The 12191-nt window shown below is 38.0% G+C and overlaps 1 protein-coding gene across 1 annotated transcript in view; it reads right to left on the bottom strand.

Moving 5' to 3' along the window:
* Positions 1 to 2334: 2334 nt before the first annotated feature.
* LOC139709232 (30 kDa spicule matrix protein-like) overlaps positions 2335 to 12191 on the bottom strand; it is a 61911-nt gene continuing 52054 nt past the window's right edge. The window contains exon 2 of the mRNA XM_071621189.1: positions 2335 to 3076. Within this exon, the coding sequence (XP_071477290.1) occupies positions 2335 to 3076 (742 nt within the window). The remainder of the gene's footprint in view (positions 3077 to 12191) is intronic.

Raw genomic sequence — 12191 nt, 5'->3', positions numbered from 1 at the left:
CATAACGATTTAACCGCGTATCTTCAAAGAGGTGAGACAGAGTACCAACCATTCTGACATCTGCATTCACCACAGCATTTTGGCCTCATACGCACCCCACACGCCATTACACTTGGATAAAACCTTCGTGATTTCTCACATTCCAACGCATTTAGTTGTCTCTCTCAGAAGCTTTGCAACCAACTGCTTCCAATTTGAAAACGCCCCATTTAATCAGAATGGTCGAGTGTATTGCATTTTATTATATTGTATTGCCGCGTATGACTTGTATTGTATTGTATTGCCGAGTATGATTTCTATTGTACTGTACTATATTGTATTGTATTGTATTGTATTGTATTGTATTGCATTGCATTTTATCGTATTGTATTGCATTGTGCTGTATTGGAAGTATGTATGTATGCACGTACGTTTGTTACCGTTACTCTTTCTTACTCCTTATGCTGGCGCTGTTTTACTTTAATATGGAGTCTGGATGCCATAAAGTCTCAGTAATTCAATCCACTAAGTCATCAATTGAGATTTTTTTCAAATGTCATGTCTTAGTGTTTGGGCTATGTCTAATTCTTAAACTGCTGTATTGTTTTAATTGAAGGTGAAGGTCAAAAGACGATATTTTTATTACAAATGCCTCAAAACAAGGCAATTTCATGAGTGAAAAAAAATCATTTCGGCAAAACATTTTATCTTTATAGTCCTCTACATTTCCCTCAAATTCTTCATATGTATTTGCTTAATTTTTCGCATCACTAAACACATGTATTGATTTTAAAGTGCAATGACTTTTACTGACAAATGTGTTGGCGTGATACGATCATTGTTTCAGTATTTGTATAACTTGGGTAGCTATAACAAAGTAGGCCTACACTGAGCCAATTATCTCGTGTAAACATCTTCATCCAACTCCCACTGATACCCTCAATTCTACGAGAGAAAGAAAGCAATCGTATGATTTTGTGCGATTTTTTTGTTCTTAAACGAAATTTACCTCAAATATACAATCTTATGAATCAATGCAAGCCAACATGCATTTGCATGGCATAGGTCTTTGAAGCTACATAATTACATCATACCAGTAAACTGCATTTAAGTCCGTGCAATCAAATATAACATTTATTTCGAGGACACTGAAAAAAAAATCAACGAATTTTGTGACTAACTGTATCAAAAAGCACTGAAAGAGGATAAAGTGAGGTAAGATTTTGATCGTATTCTTCTCTGTAGTGCAAGTAGTTAGTACAGTCTCAAAAAGGTGAAAATATATTTTGTGTAATCATTTGCTTGCATTCTCTCTCTCTCTCTCTCTCTCTCTCTCTCTCTGTGATGTATGAAAATGTATTAAAAAGATCCTTTACTGTTCATGCTAATGGCTGAGGTTACCGAGACTAAATCTCTCTGTGATGTATGAAAGTGTATTAAAAATGATCCTTTACTGTTCATGCTGATGGCTGAGGTTACCGAGACTAAATCGCAACAGCAGAAGTGAAATTCATATGTATACTGCCAATGCATAGAATAATGTACAAGAAAAGACGTTTAATGAAAGATATGCCCAAATCCTATGCGTCCGATGGGGGGGGGGGGGGGGGGTATGAGTGTGTATGTTTGTATTTGTGTGCTTTAGTCTAAGTGCAATACTGTGGTAAACGCCTGGTCAAAAAAGCAGAAAAACAACGAAAAGATGGACAGTCACGATCGTGAACAATTTATTGGTCATCATGACTTTTATGGTATTTTCAACAATATATATTTCGGTTTAATCATTCACAAGCAGCATAGATTTAAAAAAAATATCGCCTGTTGGTATATACATATAAGACATCTTCACAGTTCTTAGAAAAGACATTCTCTAAAGAGCCAATGTCAAATAAGTGTTCATACATTACAAATGTTGACATTAAAACGAATCTGGTTTCTATGGCATGAGAGGCATGTTATTCGGGAACAGCTTCGCATTAACATAAGATCAAATACATGTACAATTCTGCAATATACCCCGATAACTTTGTAGTTTCTTGAAAAAGAGAAACTTGACAAAAATTACATTGAAGCAGTAGGGACGCATTGACGGTCTTCTTCGACATCAATGGATTAATTGTCCATGTCCGCGCAGTGCGTAATTTTAGATGATATCCCTCATGTGTGTTTTTGCCTTACCTGGCTAATGTAAACGGTGCAATCTAGCACTTCTTACATTGTCTCCTGAGAAAGTTTCAAAAAGTTTTCATCATGCAGAAAGATTAAAAAAATGATGTAAGATAAACATATCTAAACCGCTTTAATGTCCCTGGTATTGAACAGTATTGAAATTGAACCAGTTTAGACGCCAAAAGCCTATGGCATCACAGGGTAACCATAGCCGTAGTACCGTGACCTGCTTCCCATGTAGTTGCCAAGCTTTTTGTAGGCCTGAGGAGCGAGACGGTTACGGTTTCCACTTTGCCGCGAGTTATCAATCTTCCTCTCACGCAGTCCTCCGAAACCGAGGTAGTCCGATAGACGGATCGGCCGTGGCTCTCGCTGGAAGAGAACCTGAGGTGCCATGGTCGCGGGGCCACTGGCGGCGGTGGTGCTATTGGTGTCCACCGTGGTGTTTGCTGTCGGGGCTGCGGTCGTGGTTGGAATGTTCGTCGTCCCGATGTTACATTCGCAGATGAACGGAAATGGTTCGTCGATGGCTTCCGTGTTCCAGAAATGACTGACCTCGTAACCATAGCCAAACATCTGAGTGAACTGGGGTGTGAAAACCTCGCTCATGAACATCAAAGCGGCCCCACCGTTCCTGATCAGTGGCTCTCCGTAGAAGGGCTCCCAAGCGGTGTACAGTAATGGGTCGCCGTTCACCCACTGAAATGCCATGGCGGTTACGTTGTAGAACAGACCGATCCACATCTCTACGGGCTCTATACCTAGCATCCAACTGAAGAGGAACTTATGCTCCATTTCGTCGTTGATAACGACCAGGTGCGCGTTAGGGTGTAGGGTCTTGCAATAAGCGTTAGCTGCATGGAAGGTCATTCCTTCTAGAAGGGTGGTCGTTCCGGTAGTGGGGTCGACGAATCGACCTGTAGCAGATCTGAAAGACATGAAAAAGAGGTAGAAATCATAAAATGTATGATATAATATACTAATCTTAAGCGTATTAATTTGAATTGTTAGTGGTCATGGATAGTGTAGCAAAATAAATACTTTCATTTTGAAAGGATACGACAGGTACACTGCAAAAAGTCCGGTGTTAAATATGAAACAACGAGCTGGTGTTAAATTTCAGGTGCTCATTCATGGTGTTAGATTAACACCTCCGGGTGTCATTTCAAAATATATATATATATTTTTTTTAATACTAGTAGTTTCTTAGGGACTGAATTTCTTGTTAATTCGGAACAAGACGATGAAGAATTTTCCGATAAAGTACTTAATTTTTGAAAAAAAAGTGTAAACACATTTACACCACAGTAACACCAGTTGGTGTGGTCTCTTATTGAAGCTGGACGGGTGTTATACCATTGAAATTAACACCACCAATATCAATTCAACACCATGCGGTGTCATTAATGAATTAACTCTAGCGCAGTGTCAAAAATATCACCAGCCACAGTGTCAAATTAACACCACGAAGTGCCAGGTGAACACTTTTTAACACCGTCACAATACATTTTCTACACCTGTGGGTGTGGTCCTTTATTAGAGCTTGATCGGTGTTAGATTTAACACCCATGGTGTTAAATCTAACACCGACGTTTTTGCAGTGTACAGGGTATGAGATTCAATAAATGTTGACTAGCTTTTTGAGTATCGTCTTCGTTTTAGGTGTATAAGTGTGTACTTCCACGACTGACAATCAGCAATTTTCTGTACCAACAAATTCCCATATGACCAGCAGTCTGATTAAAAGATGGTTTATCCATACACTATTAAAAAAGAATAGAGTCTACACAATTCAAAAACACCATAATTCAAAAACACCATAATTGCTCTGATAATATAATTGCCGTGTGTGCACGTAAAAATATGAAAAAAAAAACAACGTAACCTTCTTCGTTACTCATTTTTACCTTCTTCGATTCTCTCTGTTTTTTATTGTCTTTCTTGTTTTTGGTCATTGTTTGCTTATTGATGTTGCCTCTCATTTCACTGCAGGAAAGACATAATTCCCAACAGCGTTCGAAAATAATGTTTTCGTACACTTTATATATATAAGTCTCATGTATGCTGTAGAGCACGCAATATGTGCCAAGAGTTAAACTTGGCTTGCAACAAGACTAGCTACAACCAGATATGTAAGCAGGCAAATAGACGTACCGACAGCTGACCAAGGATATTCATTATAATATTTTCTTTTTTTGTGAAAGAAAAAAATGATAAAGGAAAAGAAATTTATCGATCAGTGTTTGGCGTAAATATTCTAAAGAGAATGGAAAACGCCACTAAACACTAAACAACAACAACAACAACAACAACATGTAGTAATAAAAATACTGACTTACAGTTTTCATAGCTGGATATTACTATGAAATAAAACAATGTCTAGTACGTTTGTGGCTCAATTCTTCGTATCGTCCAACCGTATCAATGATTTTCGTTTGGATGAACAAACACTGGAGAATACACAAGTTTTTCGAGCAAATAGCACCATGACAGCAATTCGTTTCCAAATGATTTATTCCGGCATTACTGCTTTCGGGCAGATTTGTGTGGTATAACACAACCACACAGATTTTTTGTCTAACTGAAGTGATAAGCAACTTTTTCTAACCCCTTTTTTTTGTCATAGATTCACTTCCAACAATGCTAGAAACTGCATCCTGTAGAACAACACAGCTCAAACTTGACAAAGTGGAAACATTGTTGTAGGAGGTCTCTAGATGAATCGTTGGATCAAGGAGATGAGAAGAAAATTACAGCGGGGTGTGGTTCAAAAAAAAAAACTTGCTTTGATAAGAAGCTCTAAAGTATAGCAGTTGTAAACGGGGTCATCCCACAAGACCGACACCCAATGGTCTCACAGCCCACGAGTCCTACAGCCCACGAATTCGACACTAGGCGAATAAAGCCCATGAGACCGACACTAGGTAAAAACAGCCCACGAGTTCGACAGATACAACACGGGATTTAATGTGCCGGTCTCGTGGGCCTCGTTTGCTCAGTGACGATCTCATGAGCTGTATGACTCGTGGGCTGTATAACTCGTAGACTGTATGACTCGCGGGTGTCGGTCTCATGACGTGCACTCTTGTAAACATCCTGTCCGAAAATTCAATTCTTTTCTTCTATCTTTCTGAGGCCTTTCACCAGCAGTTATTATCTTTTTTATTTGTAAAGTTGTGCTCGCAATACTTTTGACAAAAACAAAACAAACAAAACCATAAATACAGTAAAACAAGGATTAAAAGATTATGGCGAGATTTAGAATGTGAGCACGAGAAAAGCCTGACTGTCATGAATAAAAGCTTATAAGTGTACCAACATCCTGGTTATTATGTTTGTTGTATTTGTAGTACATACTCGAAACTTGCTTTCGACAAAATATTACTCTTTTTGTCACTCCGAGTCTTGTTTCTTGGGGTTTAAACAGAAAATGTAAAGTTGATTCCCCCATCAAACGACGGCACTATCAATATTTTTTTTCCTGGTACGTTTGAACGATATTGATATGCAGTATGAGAATGTACTTCGATCAATATATGGAACCTCGATATCATTCGTAGAACGTATCCGTGTAGCTAGAACGCGCACACATCAGTACCGGCGCTTACTGAGCAGAACTTAAACGCGCGGAGCGCAAGCGCCGACAGTTTTGTAGAAATACATAATGATCTGATTTTTCGAAATATGTCTACTTTCAGGGGCTAACACGTGAATTACGGCTGTGTTTTTTTTTCCTTATGACAGCTGCACACAAATTTGATTTCGAGGGTATTGATACACGTTAATGATCTGAAAAGCCGGCATTTAATGTCTGATTCCATCCACGTGAGTAAGTGCAATCTGTATTCAAGTTAAGCGCGACCACAATAACCGGTAAAGAGTGGAAGAGTCAGCATCAATTGCAGTCTATTAGGAACGTCTTCATTATAGACACAATGAGCTGCAACGCAGCTGTGTGTTTAATGGCAAATACGCCTGCAGCTCTTTTTGTAAGTACTAGCCCAGTAAGAACAAACTAGAAACCTGATACAGCTATGTGATATGAATATATAAATGAAGAGATAACAGTTCCCACTGAATGAACAAAAATGTGGTAGGATTCAGGTGAGTAATCAATAGGTAAGTTGATACATAGTTGAAAACCACAACCTGGTACGATTTTTATTTCACTTTAACGCTCACTTTGACTGACACGTTGTGCGAGAGATTCAATCATTAGACATCTGATTTTGATTGGTACCAAATCATCTTTTTTTTCAATCAATAGGGGAGAATTGATGGTCAGTGAAAAAGAAGGAAAGAAAAATAACAACAAATCCTAGAGCAAATGTACTTTGCTTTACAGCCTGTCACAGTGCTACCATAAATTCTGAGCTGAAGTCTTTCTGGGTAGCATGAATCAGAAATTTTCATCCACGACACACTTTTATAACAAACACACATGCAATGTGTTTCGGGAGAAGAATAGTGTTATATTTGACAGTTGTATTTCATAGTAATGACACAATCTATACCGCAATATGCGACCAGAGTCGATTTGTTTCCTTGATTGCGTCAGAATAGAGTAAGGTATTATGTAAAAGTCGGACCATTCACAAACGGATTAATTCACTAAAAATTCAAATGTATGGTGACAGAATTACTTACCGGTAACAGCTATTGCCATTTTGTGTGAAAAACGCCGGACATGATTGGGCTTGCCCATTAACAAGAGAACAGAGGGCTAGGAGCCCGGCGAGGACAAGGCACTTCATGTTTCCTGGAGTAACCGATACTTTAGAGCTTTAAGCTATCCAAGTTTCAGGAGTACAATTCCAAGCGAAAAGAACACCAAAATATATCACCGTGCTTGTGTCACCAATGGTGTCAGACTGTCTGAGGATAAACTTAAAACCAGCTCTTATATGACTCCAAGACAGGGAAAAAAACAACAACACACCCCCACAATTTTTCCTCTCTTAGCCTTCAAAACCCAGGCGTTATGTTGACGCCATGATACTTTTTAGCACAGCCTGTTATATACATCCTTGGCGTTGCCAGAAGCAAACGTCTCCTAATTTTAATGAAGCCAGGTCCCGTAAGGGGGAATGGCACGTTTTGGTGATTCAGTATAGCCCATTTTCAGTTGTTGCTATGCTACGTGCGCATGCTCACCCTAAGATGTGACAGGTGTGATCACAGAATTACCATTTGTCCAAGTTCATCAAGGGATCTGCTTTTCCCCTTTATGCCTTTTAAAGGCACTGACTTGTATCCTGATTTTAAAAGTTTGTATTCTCTGAGGTGTCTAAACTTGAAAATAGTTTCAAATAATCGTTTTCCGTGAATGAAGCCTGATCCGTTGTGACTTGTGAAATGTCAGTTCCCCTTTTAAGATTATTTGTGTATATACATTTCAACTAATCTTATTTGATTGTGATATATCCATATTGTATTTTTCATGCTCATGCTCATATAAAAACAACCACAGTATATGAAGACATTACAAATACACACGAGGTGGCAAAATTCAGGAAAACATAATACACGCAAGTTCATCAACACAAAGTATATTTCATACACATTTCGTATTTTTCGAAGGGCAGATATACATTACTTACCAATTATTTAGAGTTTAACTCGAACTTGTGAACTCGACAGAAAAAGAAATCACTTTTGTTCAAGGAAAATGACCTGCATTTTTTGTTTTCGCTCCCAGGGGGAAAATGGCTGTATGCAAGACAATTCTGCTCTATGATGCGTATTATTTCCTTAAATGTGACGAGACATAATAATCTGTTATGGCAATATGGTAATTCAGAGCGTTTGGCAAAGTGATCACAACGCTCTATTATTTTGTCGCTATATTTTATAGCTATTCTTTTTGGCTATCATTAGCTAGCCTTAATTGTTATCACCGACAAGGTTCTCCAATGCTTCAACCCAGTGCTGATGCTCCATCATATATTGGCCCCATTGTTGGCATCAGAAAACCGAACTGGTGAATGTCGCACTGCAGTAATCTTTTGATTGCTTTGATAACAATGCTTTCGCTGCCAAAGTTTTTGATACGAGTATTCCTTTTTTTATTTCTGTCGAAGACGGGCCAAAAAAAAAACAAAACGTGTGTGTCAAAGTTCTCATGTCTTCACTGGGTATAAAGACCATCCCCAGATATTAAGAAATTTTTCCTCCCTCAGCTGGTCAGTGTTATTCTGATCCAGCGATAAGGTTATTATTTGGGACCATTTTTTTTTCTTCGTTAAGGATATAGTACGGAGTTTCACCGATAGTTCTTGGGAAAGTTTTCAGCTGCATTGTATTTGTCATTCGATGTACTTTAAGGTTATTACCCAAAACAGAGATATATGAAAGATGGCACTTTCCATGATAGCTCAGCCTCTATTTGTTTTGTTTCACGGTAATAATGGAGGCCCCTTTAGATGTCCTTGTGATAGTTTCTCCTTCCTGCAATCAATTGCCAAGTGTTTGATACCAAAATATGCTTCGTTTTTACATTTTGAAGGTACAGACAAACGCCCACACACCAATCCATACACACCGTATTGTTTAACTGGGGACAGTTTCATGGGGAGAGCTTGTATGGCGGAACGCTCATCCCATTCTTACCCCTGCCTAGGGCAACTTTGTAGGGGTAGATTACTTACCCTGGAATCTGTCCCAATCAATGACGTCATAAAGTGCCCAACCCGTGACGTCTCCAGCACCTGGGCAATCGTTCATTAGTGTGATTCACTTTTGGCTGCCCTTGACCCAACAGCCAATCTCATTGTAGCCCTATTTTGCAATGGCTATAACATTAAAAAAAAAACTACGAATAAACCTCATTTTACTCCCTGGCAAAATCCCTAAAGGATAACGAGAGAAGTATATTCATTTAATCGTATTTTTCTTCTTTTTTTTCCCCTGACATGAGTGAGAGACAGTTAAGTTGGCATCATTTTTTTACGTTGTTGTTGTTTGACACTTTAGAAAAATAAAACAAACACACATTGAAAGCATGTATTCATTCCAATCGTGTTTAAAATGCAGGAAAGAAATCCCCATGGAGTTTGCTTTTTTTGTTTCATTCTGTTTTTTGCTTTTTAATTCCATCGGGAGCACTCAGTTCGGGAATGTCCAGAAATAGATAAATGCTAATAAATGCATCAGCTATTCACGTTTTTTATGCGTGACTGTGGTGACTATAGTCACACAGCCATTTTGCCACTTTGGGTTGTGATATTTCATCTACAATACACTATGCAACCGATCCACAAATGTTTTTGCAGCCATGATAGGAAAGTATTATTATGATTTGATACGTGCTTCCAAAAGTCGTGTGAGTAGGACCGAGGATTGTAAAGCAAGCTGTCTGACGAGAACCCAGGAAATTGAGATTGACTTGTCAATAATTCGCACTTCCAAAAAAGGTGAAAAATTGCAGGACGCAAAGAACAAGGGATGGCGTCCGGTCTTTAAAAAGCCCGCATGCACTTTGTAAGTCATGACCTTGAAGGATGTCGTGATATTACTAATTGTCAACGTGACAAACTCAAGAACAGCAGTTGATTTCTTCCTATCACGTTGACAGGAATTGAGGGGATGGGTGAACTTCGAAAAACATGTACAACCGATGTGATTGATAATGTAGGTTGTATAAATGCCTGTCATTCTCCTCCTATCTCATATGAAAATTATCATGAAATAATTTCATTAAAAAATGCCCTAATATGAATCTGTTTAAAAGAATAAGAAAAGGTCAAATTCCCTTTTGAATAATTATCTGATGATTTAGCCTTGCTAAACTGAGTTGCACCGTGTGTATCATGGAGTGTGTGTTAATTGATTTGTACTAAAAGAAAGCTGTGGGGATGTTTTCCTTTTATCTACAAATGTACTCCACTGCAAGTCCTCGTTGATCTGGTAAGCTGACCTTAGCGACCACTCCTTTAGTTTAACTCTTATTCCCATATTCCCATATGTGCATGTTTTCATGTGTTTGTATTACAAATGTTCTAATATATACAACAACAAAGTAAGCAACTGCGTACAAATGGCGTAACTTCTGAAAGAACAGGTTTCGAGAAAAATAATATAGCAAGGGTATTTCTACACCTATTTACTTACTTCTGTAGGAAATGTGAGTTATCTGTTGAGTCATGCATGAGTGAGCACACATGAAATATAACACGGTCACTTTTCAAAAGTCACAAAACATGTTTGGGGTCTATATAAAACAGAGGGTGAATATTTAATTGCGATTATTTTAGATTATCCATTGGCTGACCCCCTTATTCTTAACACTGCACACACTTCTTGCCTTCATCTTTACAGCGGGCTCACTCAACCATAACACAACGAATCCCACTTTCGTTCACAACATGTGCTGTTACATGCTGGTAACAATTTCTGATATCAATTCTTTCAATAAACTGAATGTATTTTGCAGTTATAGGAGAGTTGAACATTCCCCTAAAATTGTGTTCACCTTACTTAAAAAAAAAAAAACAACAACAACGACATGAAAAGTGTCAGGATAGGTACAGGGGAGAGGGTCTAAGGGTGAATGATAAAACACAAGCAAGACATCAGGAAACGAATGTTTCAACGATCCCCCATCCCCTCCTCCGCCCCCCCCCCCCTCAAAGAAAAAAAAATAACGGTGGATGTTAAAAAGTTACCGTTTTGTTTTGAATGTGCGCTCACAAATGCATTAATGAACAGACCATTCTCATTTGCACAGAAGTTAAGAAATATATTATGTACAATCATCCCTTCTATATTATTTTGCTAAAATCTTTTTTTTTTTTGGTTAAAACATTGCAGTATTTTGATGGGGGAGTTACTTCGAGTGCCCGCGTGTGTTTGTGTGTGTGTGCGTGTGTGTGTGTGTGTGTGTGCGTGTGTGTGCGTGTGTGTGCGTGTGTTTATGTGTGTGTGTGTGTGTGTGTGTGTGTGTGTGTGTGTGTGTGTGTGTGTGTGTAGAATATGTTAACATCTTGTCAAAGAGTTTATCGAGGGTTTTCTTTTTGCAATGTTTCTGGGGAGGTGTGAATTATTGAGAGCATTGGTATGGACATAATTATTGCTATCAAATTGCTATTGGCATATTCCCATTATCTCTGCAAAGCAAAGTCTCTCTCTCTCTTTTTATTTTGTTAAGATTGCGTTGGATGTAGTCTACAAAGACGTGGCAAGAAAATTTCAACAACCGGGGACGCAAAATGTGGTAATATTCTTGTGGTATGTGTGGCTTTGAACGTATGTGTATTGAACGCATTGGCGCCAAACTAGATGACTGATGTGGGTTAGATAGACAGTCATAAGAGATTGATCGTGGCTTCGATCTCACGCCTCATTTTCACATGCTCTATAGATCTGCGTACCTTTCAAGAGAATTAAAGGAACTATAAAATGCAAATACATGTTAAAGAGATGGTACAGTTTCGATTGAGATGGGGTTTGAGGTTTCCAACGTTTTTTGATGATGATATTTTTCAGATAATGAGAAATCTCTCATGAAATATAAAAGAGTAGATAATTTTAAGAGGAATTCAGAGTTTATTTCATGAAAATTTGTTCTCTAGAACTGTATACTCAGTATGGGCTTCTTAACATTTTTCATTTTTTCTTAACATTTTCACATGCTCTATAGATCTGCGTACCTTTCAAGAGAATTAAAGGAACTATAAAATGCAAATACATGTTAAAGAGATGGTACAGTTTCGATTGAGATGGGGTTTGAGGTTTCCAACGTTTTTTGATGATGATATTTTTCAGATAATGAGAAATCTCTCATGAAATATAAAAGAAAACCGATTTTCATCAAACTTTCAAGTTCTCTAGAACTGTATACTCAGTATGGGCTTCTTAACATTTTCATAAAGTAGTTTCTAAATATCTCGCAAAAAGTTAAAAGCAGAATTCTCATCTCAGTCAATATTTTACCATCCCTTAAAGTCATATTTTAAAACCGATTTTCATCAAACTTTCAAGTTCTCTAGAACTGTATACTCAGTTTGGGCTTCTTAACATTTTTCATTTTTTCTTAACATTTTCAC

Source organism: Diadema antillarum, unplaced genomic scaffold, assembly GCF_040938485.1.
Source record: "Diadema antillarum isolate AM-2024a unplaced genomic scaffold, OU_Dant_1.0 scf00000037, whole genome shotgun sequence".
NCBI lineage: Eukaryota > Metazoa > Echinodermata > Echinoidea > Diadematoida > Diadematidae > Diadema > Diadema antillarum.
The sequence above is the reverse complement of the archived record's forward strand: the minus strand, read 5'-3'. Positions and strand labels throughout refer to the sequence as shown.